At 33.6% G+C, this 18647-nt stretch overlaps 1 protein-coding gene across 4 annotated transcripts; it reads left to right on the top strand.

Annotated features, from left to right (window-relative positions):
• The first annotated feature begins 154 nt into the window (after positions 1 to 154).
• Positions 155 to 18358, top strand: Impbeta11 (importin beta11). Of its 4 annotated transcripts, none has more exons than XM_022072408.2 (21): positions 155 to 257; positions 1039 to 1173; positions 2830 to 3039; positions 3675 to 3775; positions 3869 to 3982; positions 4853 to 5084; positions 5493 to 5661; positions 5850 to 6116; positions 6285 to 6440; positions 6917 to 6957; positions 7375 to 7557; positions 8323 to 8655; positions 9472 to 9636; positions 10632 to 10824; positions 12210 to 12289; positions 12878 to 13035; positions 13881 to 13977; positions 14230 to 14387; positions 14805 to 14897; positions 15675 to 15816; positions 16775 to 18358. In XM_022072408.2, the coding sequence occupies exons 3-21, from the start codon at positions 2902 to 2904 to the stop codon at positions 16877 to 16879; spliced, it is 2925 nt and encodes a 974-aa protein (XP_021928100.1). In that variant the 5' UTR covers positions 155 to 257; positions 1039 to 1173; positions 2830 to 2901; the 3' UTR covers positions 16880 to 18358. The 4 variants fall into 4 exon arrangements, with proteins under 4 accessions (XP_021928100.1, XP_021928096.1, XP_021928098.1 ...); XM_022072404.2 differs by having other exon boundaries at positions 2688 to 3039; XM_022072406.2 differs by having other exon boundaries at positions 194 to 276; positions 2688 to 3039.
• Positions 18359 to 18647: the final 289 nt, after the last annotated feature.

Raw genomic sequence — 18647 nt, 5'->3', positions numbered from 1 at the left:
GTCATATCTTATTCAAAAGCGATTGTGTAAGAAACGTAGGAAGTAAAGGTAATAATGGTTACAGGGTAAACATGAGTTTTTATTTGTGACTGAAATGGTAATTTATTTACCCATGCATCTCTAACATGCGGGTAAATTTCTGTGATCAGTGGTTTAACTTGGAAGAAAGGAAATTTGATGAAATGACTAGTGGCGAACTTGGATCTTTATGCGACGAAACAATAGAAGGTGGTTTTTAAGATGCGCAAGAGATGAATGTAGGTAGTTTCTTTATGTGTAAGTTAATGTAGTAACTTCAAAATACAGTCGATTTAGGTAATGTCACTTGCTGTAGTACACGGCGAAATGACAGTGAAGTGTTTATACTAAATTTGTTTGATGTACAGTAGTTCTACAGATCGGTAGAACGAATGGGATCATGCTCGATTTCCTTAACGTTACTTCATATGACTTCCATTTGACTGTTATACCGGCGAATGAAATATTAGGAATCTCATGTTTATAAAGCCATTTTACATTGGCGAGATTTTGTATTTTATAGTTGTCGCGGAATTTATTTGCACTTACGTACCGAGCATTATGCCTGATTTCTACTGAAATCAAGTCTCAAGTAGTGATCCACGTTATGTATCATATCCTCGCGTGTTGAAAATTTACAGGGTTTTCGTCATATTTAAGTTTAAAGTTCTCACAGTTAATGTTCACAAAGGCGGTTTTACACCAGAATTTCTGTACAAATATATTTATGAATTCTGTGCTTCCAGTACACGTATAAAGCGCCTACAGAATAATTAAATTTTAACTTTAATTTGTGAATGTAATATGAACAGGACATATCCTATGGGTTTTCTATAACTTTAGCGTCTCAGTAAAATTAATAATTACTTAAGGCAGTTTCTTTTGCATGATATTTTATATAACTACACAAATTACCACTTATGTCTGAACATTTCTGCATTTATTTAGATGTAAGTAATGGACACACAGGAATATATGAACATTTGTTTGTGTGTAAGAGATGTGTTTTCATAATTTCAGTAGAGCCACTGTACATTATAATTCGAATGATATGCATTATTGCTGTTGGGTCTACCTATGATATCCAAGACTGATCATGAGTAATAGTAGAAGTATGGATAGCAAAAGTGACATCCTGGATGCCACCAACATGAGGTTAGTGATTATGTTTGATTGTAAACTTGTTCTAAATTTTGCAAGCAATTTCTTACAATTAGAATAAAATTGGAGTATTCAATCCATCTTCATTCACTATGTGTTGCATTTGAGGCTCCAGATTCAGTTCTTGACTCTGATGCTGTCATTTCAGTTTGCTGTGGCTTTCCTCTGTTTTTTAGGGCAAATATTGAATAATTACTTAAAGTAGGCATAGGTACTTACTTCCGCACTCTTTCCAGTTTATCATTCACAGTCATCTTTTAAACTTTTAAGATTCTTTCCCCAAAACCATTATTCCTTCATGTCTATCAGTCCTAATAATGAGGATTATGCCCTTTGCAATTTCCGGTTTATGCAGATTATTGTGCATGCCTACAGTGAACATGTTTTGCTGACAGTTGAAGTTGGTAACTATTGAGAAGGTTTGCACATAAAGCAATTTTTTTAGAGTAGAGTAGAGTTTCAAGTATGTGCCACAGTCCAGTTCTTTTAGATATGTTGGTACAGGCTAGGAGAATCATGATTCACTTTGTGTCATCACTGTAGACATTATGAGTTCCAGTGGTTTAATTATTTCCTTTATCATGTAGTGACTTTTTTATTATGTTGATAAAATGAACAACATAACAGATTCCTTTACCATGTAATGATGATTAATAAAATATGGTAAGTTGTAATTATTACTACATGTTTGTAATGTAACCATGTTAATGTGTCTTGGTGGAAGGTTGCATGAGATGCATTATTGTCAGTTATTTGTTACAATAGCATCATGTCTTCTAGAGGCTGTTATAGTAAGTTACCAGAGTTGGAAATATCAGTTTCTGCAGATAAATGTGCAGAGTCTTAACATAGTTTCTTTTAGATACTCCCAGTTCTCAATTGTTACTAATGTTATAAGTAAGTTATTTTCAGTATGCCCTTCAAGCAATACAATCCCTTCAAGGGCTGTAATATATATGGATCATGATACAGTGATACTAATGACAGTTCACTGTTATATTTATATTTATTTGTTGTTCATTTAATGATTCAGTCAATAGTTAGACTATATGCCATTGAATGGTAAGATGATTAATGAATTGGAATGGATATGGAAGGTAGCAGTCATGGCCTAATTTAAGCTACTATCCCCACTTTTGCATGGGGGAGAGTTAGGAAAACCGTGAAAAGCTTCAGTCAGGACAGGTATTTGGGCTGAGATTTGATCCAGGGACCTCAAAAATACAAGCAGGAGTAATAACCACTTTACTGCGATGTCATATGCATGCGATTGGGCAGTATGTGAGAGGCACTGAAAGAAGGTAAAAGAGAATGTGTATGATAAAGATTTGACATTATTTTGTTATGTTTTTAATTGAAAATCTTGCAATAAAGTAACATTTAATATTAATTTATAATTGAGAGCATAGAAATTTTATGTGAGAGGAAAATTATATCCAGTTCTTCAGTGCATGTACGTACATTAAATATACAAATTCTTACATATATATATATATTTGTGATTTCAGATTATTTTAAATGTGAAGTAATGTGACAAACCATATGCAGTTTGCAGTGGTTTTGATACTTATGACTAATGTAACTAGTTACAATATAATTGATTTGTATATACTAACATCAAGAAAGGGTTATAATGGATGAATGTTGAAGTCTGCAGTTGGTCCATCACTTGCCTTCTTAATGTATGCTCTAAACTGATCGAATACTGAGTGACAAGTCAAGATGGACATTGCAACAGCTCAGTCCATGGTCCTGGAAACTTTACAAAGAGCAGCTAATCAGAATGCAGAAATTCTCAAACCTGCTGAATTGAAGTTAAAGGAATGGGAAACTGAACCTGGTTTCTACTCAATTCTGCTTGTATGTAACAATTTTTTGTTTTCATAAATGTAGAATCAAATATTACATATAGAAATTATGTGTATAATGCAGATAGTGCCAGCCATATTCTTTAGGTCCAGAATTAGAAAATATTCATAATATATTGAATAGTCACTTGTGATTACAAAACACATGAAAATCTTTGCTATGTAAACTGAATCTATTTTCAGTACTGAGCACTTCTGTTAATTGAGGAGTTTGGGTGAAAATAATGGTGGCATTTCCTGGGAAATGACTCATCTATTCCTTAGGCATTTTTTTTAAAGATGGGGCATGCTAGAACATTGTTTTGGAAGATGTTCTGATGTGAAAACACACAGTACAGATTTATTCATAATGTGTTTCAGTTCAAATTTTTGGTGGGTTAATGTAGTGCCCATTATAAATGTTAAGCTTCTTTAGTTACATGCTACAGAAGAAAGGCTGGTGACTGCTGGTTTAATGTATCAGATATACATAATGGATAAAAAGGAAAATAAAAGACTATAAATTTACAGAGAACTAGTAATAGTTTGTATGTATGTGTATGAAATCAAATGTCTACCTTTCCTTTAGAGTATATTCCAAACAATATTTCATGTATATGTATGAAATCGTGTCTTTCTTTCCCTTAGAATATATTTTCAAACCATTCCATAGACGTGAATGTACGGTGGCTAGCAGTCTTGTATTTTAAAAATGGTGTTGATCGCTACTGGCGTAAAACAGCACCCAAGTGAGTATTGAAGTTTATTTTTTTATGTATGAGTGTAACTGAGTTTATTTTAGAACAGAGCCTTTTTAATGTGTAATGTATTCATTATTCTAGTGCTCTCTCTGAAGCAGAGAAGACAACTCTGCGACAGGGTTTGGTATCTAATTTCCGTGAGCCCATCAATCAAATTGCAACACAGCTGGCTGTTCTTATATCAAAAGTTGCCAGGTAACACACATTTCATTTGATAACGTTGTAATTATGTGACTTATAACATGCCTGATTTAATAAATTCTTGAATGAATTTGATTTAATTTTTGTATATGATCTCTTATATTTTCTTATGATTTATTAGCTGTGTTTGTATTATGATTTCTTCCTGCATTCTGTTCACAAAACATTTATTCACTTTTACTTCTAGACCAATCTCTACACTAGTCTGTAATATGTGTTATGTGTTTTTAAATTTATAAAATGTTAATATCATTGACACAGGCTGAAAGCTGTTGTGTGTCATTCACTTTAACTCCCCCCAGATTTTCTTGGGCCTACCTAATGGAGTATTCTAAAACAAAGTTGAAAAGTATTAATGATAAATCATCTCCTATTTTGAGACCATTCTGAGTAGGAAATGCATGAGACAGATGTTTACTTATATGTCCTACTGGTTTTGCTTAAACACATTTTAATTAGCCTAATTAGTTTCATGGGTATGCCAAATTTAATGAGAGTATTGTACAATGTTGCTCTCCCAATCGAATCATAGGCGTTCTTGAAGTTTGTATATAATTACTGTCCTACTTAACTCATGCTTTGCTAATCTGTTACTTCAAAATCCATGATGATTTCCAGTAGTTTTTTCTACATATGGAATTAACATTGATAGAATAATGTTGTTCTGATTTTTATATGTTATGTTATTCCTTAGTAATTAATAGTTAGTTCTTTCACCCTTTGAATAAATAGATGCAATAATAAATTCCTTCTACTGCTGTGTCCTCTTAAAAGTGCTGTCTGTAATTCCAGTATTATTTTTATTCATAGATTTAATTTCTTATTTAGCATTATAATTTCATAAATTACAATAATTTTCTGTAGGTTTGATTGTCCACGTGAATGGCCTGAATTGGTTCCTACACTCCTTACTGCAGTGAAAAGTGAAGACCCACTTGTTCAGCATCGAACTTTATTGATGCTGCATCATGTTATCAAGACTCTGTCTTCAAAACGATTAGCTGGAGATCGCAGGTTGTTCCAGGAACTTACCAGTAATGTGTTTTCCTTTGTGCTCAACTTGTGGAACAGTCATGTGGAGAATTTTCTTAAACAGGTCTGAACTACATCATTTAAAGACAAAATTTTGGTTAGTGACTGTGCATGTTGATGGCTTTTGGCATGTTCATAAAATGTAAGGATTCAAATTTAGTATTTCCATAACACTTTCACTATCGTAAATGTAAAGTTTTAGTCATAACAGTAATGCTACAGATTAAGAGTGTCTGTGAAGAGATGACTTTTAGCCCTTTGGTATTTGACATTTAAAGTACATAAAACACTGAAAGATTGGATTTTGTTCTTTAATACAGCCCTATAAATTGTACCACTTTTGGTCAGAAGATCATACAGTTTTTTATTTGAAGCTACCAGACACTGTGTAACTAGGTTCATATTTTATCCTGTGTTAAGTAAATAAGGTATAATTCATTTACTTATTTATTTGTTTGTTACATCATAACAGGTGAATACAAACAGCAGTGAGATGGGAGCAACATTAGAGAAAGCCTTGTTAGCATTGCGCATTTTGAGGAAATTGACTGTACATGGTTTCAAGAAACCTCATGAATCAGCAGATGCAGTGCACTTTCTCAATATGGTTTTTGACCGTGCCAAGACCATGTTGGAGTGCAGTAAGTAGTAATTCAGTCTTAACATAGTTGAGAAATGGAAGAGCAGTTAGGCCTACCTTCTTCTTCTTCTTCTATGGTTCTCCGGTTGTGAAGTCCCAGCGTAAATTCAACATTTAGACCTTTTATTATATGAATGCAAATAATTGTTTTAACCACTAACTTACATTATCATTGATTTTGTTTTTCAGGGAAAACACTGCCTAACAGGAGCTCAAATCTGGTAGAACTGTCTGAGAAGTTTATTATTCATTTGACAAAGGTCTTAATTGCTATACTGGAACATCATCCTTTCTCTTATGTTGATTTGATACAACCATCCCTTGAGTTTGCTGTGTTTTATGTCTTCACACCGTCTGGGGAGTCTGTTCTGTTTGAGCGGTTTATTATTCAGTGTTTGAACCTAATCAAGGGTATTTTGCTTTGTGCTGAATACAAGCCAGCAAAGATTGTTGAAGGTGAGCTTAAACATAAACTGATAACAACTTTAGATTTGGAAACTTAAGATACAAAAAATGTTATGCTTTGTTATGTTATGAATAAAAGGAAATTATGAATTTATATTATTTGAAATACTCTTTGAGTAATCTTCTGATATTCAGTTATATGTGTTTACTTGTATGCAGAAACAAAAGAGCTGGGAACATTACGTGCTCATCAGATAAAGATGACATTCTTCACAGCTGATACATTGACAGAAATGTGTCGTAAGCTCGTAACACATTACTTCTTGCTTACACGTGATGACTTAGAACTATGGGATAGTGATCCTGAAAGTTTTGGTAAGTTTGTTTTGAATATTTTTTATAAACTGCTGTAAAGATAGAGTGGTTGATTTTCATGCTGATATCTATATAGTGTGTTGGTAAATTTTATTACCAAACTCTCTACAATTCAGGAATAAAATATTAGTAGCTTTTGTTCCATATTCTGCTCAATTACCCCAGTCACTTTAAATCTAAATGTCAAACATAATTGTTTCTCTATAGTAGTTAGCACTAATATGGCTGCCACTTCCAAACAGTGCCACTGATATTATCCAAGTGTAAGAGTTTTGTTGGTGGAAGAGGTAAATTGGGGGCATGGGGTTTCCTCTGTTAGTAAATAGGGTAGTGGCATTAAAATCTGAGAATTAGACACTGTCTGTCTTAGTGCGGTTTTGGAAAGGAATATATGAAATGTAAAATGTGTATACAAAACTTAATTTTAAATAAATATTAGAATAACTCATTTAAAGAATTTTTATCTTATGTTTCAGCTACAGATGAAGGGGGAGAGTCTTGGAAGTACAGTCTTCGGGTATGTGCTGTTTTGTAAGAAAATTTGATCATATTTCTTTCCATTTGTTATTTCTGCATATAATAATTAATAAATAACACGATAACTGGTCTGTTCAAAAGACAAAGTGTAGTCTGGTATTAGTTTACTAATATTTCAAAGGTGCTTGCTATTTCTGTCATCAGGACAATACATACAGGTGCTGCTTATTGTCACGATGATAGCGGCAGTAAGCACCTTTTAAACACCAGTTAACTTTTATCAGACTGTGTGGCACAACATCCCAGAAGGCAATCATCTTCATACTCACCACCGTAAGAACTTGATTATTTCTTTCTCTGTGCTAGGAATGAAATTTGTTAACAGTTAATTCACAGTTATCCATAAGGAGAGGTACAAATTTCATTTGCTGTACAAACAAAACTTTGTATGTTGCAGCCCTGTACTGAATCTTTGTTCCTTGCCTTGTTCCACGAGTTTCGTGTCACCTTGTCACCAGTGCTGCTTGAAATGATTCAGAATAACCATGCTTTAGTTTCACCTTCAGATCTGAGTGCTATTTTGAGGAAAGATGCTGTTTATAATGCAGTTGGCCTAGCAGCATTTGACCTCTATGATGAAGTATGTACATATGTTTCTATCAGTACTATTATAACTTTATTAAAACTGTTTTTAGCAAACTGTAGTTCCACAATTACATTAGATAAGTTAAATGGGTTTTATGTAGGATATCATCAGATGGCACTGATTGTCATCCCAGGATGTGATAAGTGTCTGTTTCTCTCTCTCTCGCACAAAATCTGGCTCAGAGAGATAATATGATACAAAAGCACTTAGTTCTTACATAATAAAATATACATAATGTGACTTAAAAATGTCAGGTATTCTTGATGGATATTTAGTTGGAATAAGCTTAAATTATATCTTTTCTCTTATAAATTTGAAATAAACTCATGAATATATCTTTTATGAGTACAGATTATTTTATATTTTGCAACTTTTTAAATCTATATTTTTGTGTTATGCCACAGGGATTTATATATTATTTTTTTATGTGAAAGTAATGTGTTTTAAGTAATTTTAATTTTTACATGATATAGTTTTGTTTATAAGTGCATGGGAACTAGCGTTGTTATAGAATTCTTTGTTAAACAAGAAATTGAGTTATTGTTAGGGCACATTTGTGATTAGTTTAACCACTTATTAACAGAAGTTTTAAACAAAGTCAGTCTGATGGACTAAATTCACAGAAGATGTATAGGTGGACTGACAATTTGAAAATGGCTGAAACCAGCAGGAGAAAGATTTTTTTGTTAGCTTGTTCTATTGTAATTTATTGATTAGCAGGTTCTATTCGGACTGTAATACTGACATTTATGTGTATAGGTGAATTTTGACCAGTGGTTCTCCACTACATTGACACAAGAACTCAATGTGAAAGGTGATAATTATCGTGTTATTCGACGGCGTGTAGTATGGCTTATTGGACAGTGGACAGGAGTAAAGTTGTCACCAGAACTGCGCCCAGCCTTGTATGCGGGGACGCTTCCATTACTGCAGGGAGATGAGGACATGGCTGTTCGGCTTACTGCTTCAAACACTCTCAAACTTGCTATTGATGACTTTGAATTCAATACAGATCAGTTTCTGCCATTCCTGGAGCCTTCATTTGCTCTTCTGTTCACATTATTGAAGGAAGCTCATGAATGTGATACAAAGGTAATATTTTATTTTTTATTAAAACTAATGTGTAGTTTTACTGATAACATAGACTTCCAGTTCATGTTTACATTGTGTTTTTGTCTTGGCTTCCATTTACATTATTATTTGTACATATTTCCATACTGTCTTTATCAAGCTCCCTGTTGCTGTTAAATGAGATCGCTTCATGCGAGTCTACCACAAAATTAGCTCTTGTTCATTATGTTTTATTCCTAAAATGTTCACATTATTGTAATGAAGAGAATTATGTTGTGTTCAGAGAAATAAAGTTTTACACTTGTTTCAACTAGTGCAAATAAAATACATAGGTCAGAATGTTTTTGTGTCAAAGCATAACAGAATACCGTATAGGGCAGTGAACGCAATCACGCTGTCATAACCACTGTACTCGTAAATTAGCTCATTTATGCCTGGTTTAGTGTAATGTTAGTATGGTACATGTCCAGCCGGAATACACATAGCAGTGCAATGCATGGATGATAAAGTTTAACATAAAATTTCATTACATATTTTACAAGTAAGTCTGACAAGTAGACTTCTGTTTCGTGTGGCTTCTTCATGAAACAAATGGACACTCTTTAACCTGTGTGGCTGACAGTTTTTGGTTCAGCAACAAGAAACAAAAAACCCGTGGAAGGGAGCTCTCAACATTGGATAGTTTATGCGTTTCAAAATGATTTTCCAAAATATGCATTGTAATTGAATCTTCTGTAGCATCAGGTTTAATTGTTCTGGCATTGCACCTATGTTACTGAAATAACAAAGTGAATTGAAAATTAGTAAAGTAATGATGAGCATGATTTTTTTTTTCAGATGCATGTTTTGTATGTGTTGTCATTTATTGTGGAACGAGTTGGGTTTGCTATCAGGCCATATTCTGGCTCTCTGATCCAGTACTTGCCGTTACTGTGGGAAGAATCTGCAGAACACAATATGCTTCGATGTGCTATTGTCTCCACATTAGTGCATCTAGTAAAGGTCTGTATACTTAGTTTGTATTTTGAATATTTTTTTAAAGTAATGTTTTTGGTCTTGTTATTCATTTCTTTTTGTAGGCATACTGAAAAATATTACTTTCTAAAAACTTTTGACACATTTCCACAATTTAAATTAGACATGAAATTATATCAAATTACCTGATGTGAACTCTTGGAGAGGGTGAATGAGGCTGTTTTCCTGTCCTGACTCTTTATCTTGGTGGCCATTCCCTATTTAACCATTTTCAATAGCACAAAATTTAATGTGAAGAACCATAATTCCTCTACCAACACTGCTTTCAAACTAACCACCTAGCCTAATTAGCCATCTAACTCCATGGTCCAGGATTCATCTTAAGAAGTGGATTGTTGCTCAGCTGGTTATTAGATTTGCGATTTTTATGGACCCTAAAGATTTGGTACAGTGTTTGTATGAATGTGTCACTGGACTCTATCATGAGCTAAATGAAACCAGTCCAGACTTTCATGCACTGTAAGATCCATTGTTGTGCCTAGCCCAGATTTGGTACCAATTAGGAATAAACCCTTTCTATTTTTCTAGAAAGTAAACCTTTTTTATAACTTTTCACAGATGTCCCATGAGATTCAAAAGGAAATTTTACTTTTATTTTGATATAAATTCTTATCAGGGTAGATAACAGTTGATATTCAGGAAGTAAAGATGCATTCCTAGTAGGGTGATTTGATGTCTGTAGAGGTGCACTCCTTATGATGCAAACCTCACCATTTGAACAAATTGTCATCAAGTGTTTATGATAAGCATTCGTAGAAAATGTACTCTGTGAATGTTATTTTGATGCCCAGTAATACATAGACCATCACTGGCTGAGAGTTGCCCATTGTTCTTGCAACTTAAGTTTAGTTGAGGGATAAAACATGGTGAAATAGAGAGCGTGACTGTACTTACAGATAGGAACTATTTTAGTTACTATTATTTTAAAGTCTGGCTATATTACCATAGTGTGCTTGTTGCAGGCACTGGGAACAGTAAGTGAGAATCTGTCCCCGTTTTTGCTGCCTGTAATTCAGTTGAGTACAGATGTGCATCAGGATTGCCATGTGTATCTGCTGGAAGATGGATTAGAACTGTGGCTCGCAGTACTGGAGAACTCTTCGTCCATGTCTCATGACCTTCTTCATTTGTTCCGCAACATGCCACCTCTGTTAGGTGGGTTATTTTGCTGTAAGGAAAGTCTGCTTTTATAATGAAATCATGTCCTATAATTGTTGCATTTGCTCCTTTCCAGGATTTAATTTTTTAAAAGGTTAACATTACTGTGGTTTACCACAACATAACCTACAAAGAGCTTGACTGAATATATATTTTATATTTATATTGTATATGTGATAAACATAATCAAGGAAGTGAATGCTAGAAGTGGAAAGCCTGTTGTTATGAACCAAAGTTCACATTAGTAATGTGTTCGTTATTCTGATTGCAAACTGTGCACCTTTCTCACAATGCCATGTCATTTGTAATTTTACTTTTCTCCCATTTGACCTGTTTTTGTAGAATAATTTAAACTCTCCCATGGATATATTTCCATTTGTGAATTGTATAGCATAGTTCATGAATGTATTACTTTATCCCAGTTGTCTGTGTTAGGATATCAGATTTGTCTTTTGAAAATATCATACATTTAGAAGAGTATTTTTATCTATATTTATAAAATATTAATTTTTGGACTGATAGTTTTGATTACTCTGATCTTTTAAAAGATAAAACTTTTCCCTTGGGTATGTTTTTTGATAGAAGATCTAAAACCCTGGCCAACAGTCAGTATTGTAACAGATTTAAACACCTGTATCAATGTACGCATGCTTCAGTGTACTAAATTTCTTGACTACCTTTATTCTGTTAGGATAAACAGAAACATCAGATAAAACACTCAGTGTAAGTCCTTTCACTGGTAACCAACAGGAAACAAGGATTTGATAACTAACTGTGCATTGTGTGCTTGTATTTATTCCATTGTCATTGTATACAAAGTATGGCAACTCATTGATATTAAGAATGTGTACAAAAAGAATTACATTAATATTCTGTTCATGTTTTCAAGAGTTCTAACTCTTAAGATAGTGTAATTGCGTCATATTGTGAATATTATAACAATTATTTATTTTAATCCGTCTTATCACAATATTTGAAATTTCTTATAATTAAGATAAGACCGATATGTACATCCAATAAAATTTAAGAAAAAACAACATCTCCGCCCAAAAATGAAAAACAAACGCAATGAAAACATCACCAAATGGAATCATATTTGAGTTTTAAGTTCGTAGATATTTTACACCTGATGATGGTTTTATAAAAACTGAAACATGTTGTGTAAAATGTTCCAAAATGTAAATCGATCAATCGATATGGAACATCAATGATATTTTATTATCTTAATTATAAGAAATTTTAAATATTGTGATAAGACGGATTAAAATAAATAATAGTTCTAACTCTGGTAAATACTCCTCCCCTTGTGAACTGTAAAATATGTAGTCAGGAAATGTTAATTTGTTTACTGAAAGAAAGATGTGGTCCTGCTTATTTTCTAGAATATTCATCTGAAAATCTACGAACCTGCTTCTATATCATTCAGGCGAATATCCTTCTGTCTCCTGAAGAATTCTTGAATGTAAGTATGTAACAGGATGTTAATGTTGATGACCACAAAAGTGTCCCAGAAGAAAATTGTCATGACTTCCTGTAGAAGGTTGACTGTTTAATTTCTTTGATGTTGGCAAACTTGTGTGTCTCCAATGTCATGATGCTCTCATGCTTTCTGGGATGCAATTGGTGTTCCCATATTTTATTACAGGTGACTGTCTTTTCAGTAACAGAGACCAGTTGGATTCATCGTGAATTTTTCCTCATGCCTTCTGCAGCCTGCACTTCTGATAAAGCGAAAACCTTGTCAGTATATTCTATATCATGTCCCTCTATGGGTTTCAAGTTCACTTTAAGGTGTCACTTTCATTATAGAATTGGGAATAAACAGAATTCTGCACTTTGGGCACTTTTCATCTTAGAATTGTATTAATTTACCCTTGCTGTGAATGCATAGGCCCATAAGGTAAATACATTTTTAATATCGTAATACAAAATATTTTCAAACTTCTTTTATATAGTGTGTACTAATTGAGAACTTACATTCTTTGAAGAATCATGTCTTTCTTTCTCTCTGAATCATTTTGACACTCTTCTGTTTGTAACTTTCTTTCAGGTTTATGGTGAGATAATTGTGAGTTCATGCAGTGACATGTTATCTGACATGCGTTCTGAGGGCATTGTCATGACAATGAGACTAGTGGAAATGTGTTTGCGTGCATCACCTAACATTGCCACAGATCTGGTTAAACCTATGCTACCAAGGATATTTGAGTATGTATTTAAAAGTGTATTTAGTTTACTTTTACTGTCATTTATAGAGAAACAACCTCCTGTGCTTTCTTTTGACTGGCTAACAGGATGCAGGATGTGACAAAATTAACAAGTATTGCGTTTTGAATTTTACAGTAATAGGAAATGTAATTTATGATATTTCCATCCAATTTTATGATATATGTGTGTGTGCATATATAATTTCAGCAGTTGAAACTTTGTATTAAATAACCAAAGAAGGAAGACACACTTGCCAAGATGTGGCCTATTCATATTGTTAATAGAATATAGAGGTAAATGTTCGCTCAGTGCACAGAACTTGCATGTTGTCATGAGTAGCTCATTGAAATTTTTCCTACTTATGGGTGGAAATTTAAATTATTTTCATGTGCATCACTTTCTTCCATATCACATGAGACATGCACACTTCTCTTGATGAGTGGCTAAGTAATAAGTGTTCAGAGGTTAATGGCTAATGTAGATTAACAGATAAAATATATAACGTTTAGAAGAACAGAGATCATACTGGAAATGGAATTGGTTACTTGAATTTAAGAAAAATAATGTCTAAGTAGATTGTTAATGACCTATCAGTTGTGGAAAAAATGGCAAGTATAACCCATCTGACCAAAGAATGCCAGTAGTGAACTTAGGAAACTCTGCCTTTTTGACAGGGGTGACTTAGCTATGAAGAGATTAGACTGTACGTGCAGTCGCTTCCTTCCCTTCTCTGTTCCACTCCCCTCTAGAGCCTTCACACAGTGTAAACATTAACAGGTGATCTTTGGTTGAAGAGGTCACACCTCTTAGACACTTGCTCTGTCATACTAATTTATTAATTTCAGAGCCATCTACCAAGGAGAAGCTTATCCAATGGTCATGTCTATGTATCTGTCTATCATGGCAAGAATACTTCTTTGTTCCAGGGATGTTTTTAGTCAGGTAATTACAATTTGTCTTATAGTTTATATACAGTGTGGGGCATAAATGTGAAAATGTTGAATAATTGTTGTCAGCTTTTGATAGATTGAGCACAAGACTCTTTCAGCTCTCAGACTATTTTTCAGGCATTGAATAAGTAACTGATAATGAAACTGCTTAAGTTTGAATCATCCTATGATAGGATTATTTAATATGATTTCACTCTACATTTTTGTATTTTAATGTTTGTTGTAAATGATTTGTTTTATTCAGGTGATAGCAAAAGTGGCACAGGGAATAGGAGAAACGCCAGAAGTTGTACTTAACAAGATGTTGGATGTATGGTTAGATAAGATGGCACTGGTGACACAGCTGGAGCGTCGGAAGCTACTAGGTTTAGCACTTGCTTCATTGCTTACTGCACAGTCAAGGTATAACTCTACTTGAAATACAAATTCATGTAATGTATTAAACAAATTACTGCATTGTGTGAAACTGCTTGTTGAGTGGAAGTGGAAATGAAGTAATTTGTGAAGCATTTGTAGTCAGCACTGTTCTGTGTATTGTGGAACAGATAAAATGTTCAGGGTGGATTTTTCTTTTAGCCTTTGCATCCAGACTTGCTCTGGGACCCACCCAGTCTCCTATCCATTAGGTACTGAGGGTCTTTTCCTCGGGATGAAGCACAGCCGGGGCATGACACTGACCACTCACCCTCATCTAGGTCAAGAACAAGTAGGAGCTATATCTCCTGTCCCCCTAAACACTTCTGTGGCTGAATAATTTTACTCTTCATGTTCAGATGCATTGTACTTTCTTAATCTGTGACCCTATTTTGTATGTTGCAGTGCTGTGCTTGAGAGGTTCTGTGGTGTTCTTCTTAATGTAACAGAAACCCTGAATGACATCATTAAGACTGATGACATGGGTATCCAAATTGAGTAAGCATTTATGATTTATAATTTCTAGCCATTACATGAAAACAGTTTCTTTAGTTTTGGGTGAGATTTGCAACATATTTTAAGAAAATGGTAATTATATTTGTGTATCGTTTTAATTTCTACAAGCTTTGATTGAACTATGTACTTCTGTGCTATATACTAGTTCTCAAAACTTTACTTCTTCTCTTTTTTCACAAATTTTGTTTCATAATTTGTGTAGTTTCTCTCTTAACATTTTCTCATATACCTTTTTAAGTTGTCAGTATTGGAGACTTGGATTCTGTATGATAGTACTCCATAAATGACAAATGTAATCAGAATTGTAAGTGTAATCTCTTCAGCAATTATCAGTCTTATGTTTTAGTCTGCATTGAAATACTGTTTAATTTTGGATTGGCCAGTGACTGGTTGTTAGCCCTTGTGAGTACAATAATGAATCTCTGATTTCCATTAATGGTGGGAAATTTCTTGACTAGCTGAGCATACTTTTAGCTTTTCAAGGACTGTACCCCATGTAGGTAGCTGATAAAATATTTGTATAAATTATAATTAAAAGAATAGAGAGGTGACAACTTTGCCTCACCTCTCTATTGATAAGTTACTACGAATTCAGTCATTATAATTGCACAGCTTCTCTGTATTTAACATAATTAAATCTTGATTCACTTATAACAAAATTGTCATTCTTGATACTTCCATTGCTTTAGGTGGAGGTACAAGATTTTAGTTCTGACACAGTGCCATGTGCTACAGGGAAATGTAATGTTTATGTCCTAGTTCACTCTTGCTGACAGAGCACTCAAGTCCAGGTCAAGATGATGATGTCGACTATGAAACTGAACATGATCATCGTCGGAAGCAGCTTGCGGTATCAGACCCAGTACATACCATTGCTCTCAGGGACTACTTCCAGGCGCAGGTAACTGTTTTCTTTTCCCCTCAATTTGGTTCTATATATACTCATAGTATTACATATAGCCCAAACAGTATAGTGACCAGGATGAGTGGAGTTCACATCCAGGTAGGGTCAAAAGATTTTTCTCTTAGCCAGCTTCCTATCGAATGGGTACTGGGGGCCCTTTCCCAGGGGGAAAAGTGGCTGGGGCATGAATCTGAACACTTCTTTTCATTTATGACCAAGGTCAGGAAAGAGTGGAGCTATACCTCCACTGGCACAGTGCTTAATAAGTAAGTAAGTACTACTACACATATTAAGCATGGTTCTGTGCCATTTCTATCTTTCTTTTTCCCATTAGATTTATATTTTCATTATGACGGGTATGCATTACTTTGTAAAGCGTACATACTTTCACTGTTTTTGTGTCTTCAAAGTCAATTTTGTCACGTTTGAAACCAGCTTTTTGTATGTGAATGTGTACAAACCTAAAACCTAATGCAAGGTGAGTCCTTTTAATCTATGGTCATTGAATAATTTGCAAGTTGGGGCACAGCAACTGTCAAGTGCAACAACCAGCTTTATTTGTAACAAGAAATAACAGCGTACGTTTAAATGTTGGCATCTGTATGGAAATGTCCGGCTGCTGTTTCCTTTATCCTAATCAGCTCACAGTATTGTAATATATTCTCATTGTAGCAATGCTCATTACATCAGATTTTTATTGTACTTAATGACTGGTTGTTACATTACACTATAAGACATGTTGCATTGCCTTATATTAAAACACTTTTTGTTTTGTGAAATGTAAAGTATAAGTTGTATAAATTGTGATTGTGTAATTTTTAAGTTAGGATTTTTTTCTGTAATTGCTAAGCTTGTGATTTGTAGGTCTGTTGTATTTGGAGGTATTCAGGATTGATTGATTAATTAGATCCATACATGATTAATAAGCTCATATTCTTCTTGTGTATGTGGGCAGATGTCAGAGTTACAAAACCAAGTGGGAGCATCACATTTCGAACAGCTAATGCAGACGGTTGATATTGAGACGATGGAACAAGTTCGTGAGTACGTTGTGTTGTAAATACATGAGGCTAAGACTGAAATGGTTTTATATGTAAATGGATTATTTCTTTGTTTTGAAATGAGTTTGAGTATGTGAATTATTAAATTCCTGTGACTCAGTGGATTATGTAACATCTTTCTGCCTCTTTTACAAGTGAACGGAGGATAACTTGTTGACATGTGTTACTATCATTATATGACTTCTATCTGAGAAGCCATATATTTGCAATATTGTAAAGGGGCAAAGGTTAAATCATGGTTCTGAGTGTAAGGCAGAACTAAGCATGCTGCATTTAATATTTACAATGCATAAATTTTGCCCTAGTCATTCGTTTTTTTCATAATCCAAGAATATTTTCATAATTTGGATTACATTGTCACATGCTGTAATGTACATTGCTTATGTTTGCACATTTATTACCATATTTTGTATTTTGTGGTTTTATTGATAAATGGTAAGCATAATTTAAGTTCTCTTATCTAAAGAAAGTTAAAGGAATGTCAGTACTGAATAGTGAGGAATGTACGTATGCAAGTAATCTAAATGAAGTTTACTGTTACATAACGAGCATTGTGTAGATGGTATTTCAGAGGATAAATATTTTTCAGAATTTTGATGAAGCGGTTCTGTTGAAGCAGTCCATAGTGTAGTGCTTATCATATTCATGCTATAAATATCATGCACCATTCTCTTTACAGTTTATTAATTTTGGTGATGGTGTTAGTTAATAATTCCTGCAAACATAATTATATGTGTATTTGGATGATTTGGTATAGCTCTTCCATTAACAATACTAGCTGTCTTTTTATGAATAGTTGTTGAAGGTTTTTTTAAGTTTGCATTGCACTGCAAAATTAAAAGAAATGCAAAAAACATTGCACTGACCTTGCAATGCCCAGTAATTCCAAGACTGAACAAGACAGGTATAGTTCTTACTCTGAGACCTATGTTGATTGTTGACAATTTTATATGTACATATGAATCCGTGAAACATTTTTTTTGTGTGTGTTCAGGAAATATACTTTTCTTTTTAAGTGTTTTATTGCCAAATTGAAAATAGAGAGCAAAATTTACAAGTGTGCAGGATTCTTTTACATGTATTATTTATTCACTTTTTGGTTCAGGGCATTATGTGATTTCATTGTGTAGATGGATGTTTTGTCATACAACAAAATTGGCAAGAAAGCTGCTCATGTGTTCTGTTTCTGAAAGTATGAATATAGAATTTGAAATATTGAGGAACATTATATACCCACCATTGCTTTTGTCTTGAGTTCATAGATGTATCACATGATAATTATGTATGAACATCTTACCAAATATTTTCGTAATCCGAAAACAGGAAATATGCGATGGTGTAAAATGAAATAAAGCAGATAGAACAGGGGCATATGAAGAATACTTGACTGTATTATAATTTGACAAATGATGTATATTGGTGGATATAAAAAATTTGTTATGATCAGAACATGAAATAAAAGGTAAACATTTGATGAATATGCAAATAGGTACTGTATTCACTCATATCCATACTTATATTGAATACATAGTACATCCTTTGATGTTGATGTCAGTTTTCTGAAATTTTGAGTTCATGTTATTTTAAACTAAAACTATCATTAGATTGACAGCATAAATTAAAGTGGCTATATTTTAGGATTTTGCATTTAGGTGAACAAATTTAATTAAATTTAATGTTTTTGTCTGTAGTTTATTGATATTATGTTTACTTAACGGTGTAACATCCCCTTCTCCCTCTTCTTGAAATGTGTGAAGTTGTTGGTAT

The sequence above is a fragment of the Zootermopsis nevadensis genome, unplaced genomic scaffold (assembly GCF_977971745.1).
Source record: "Zootermopsis nevadensis isolate Lab colony 2312 unplaced genomic scaffold, Znev_1.0 Znev_ptg000008l, whole genome shotgun sequence".
Classification (NCBI taxonomy): Eukaryota; Metazoa; Arthropoda; class Insecta; order Blattodea; family Termopsidae; genus Zootermopsis; species Zootermopsis nevadensis.
The sequence above is the reverse complement of the archived record's forward strand: the minus strand, read 5'-3'. Positions and strand labels throughout refer to the sequence as shown.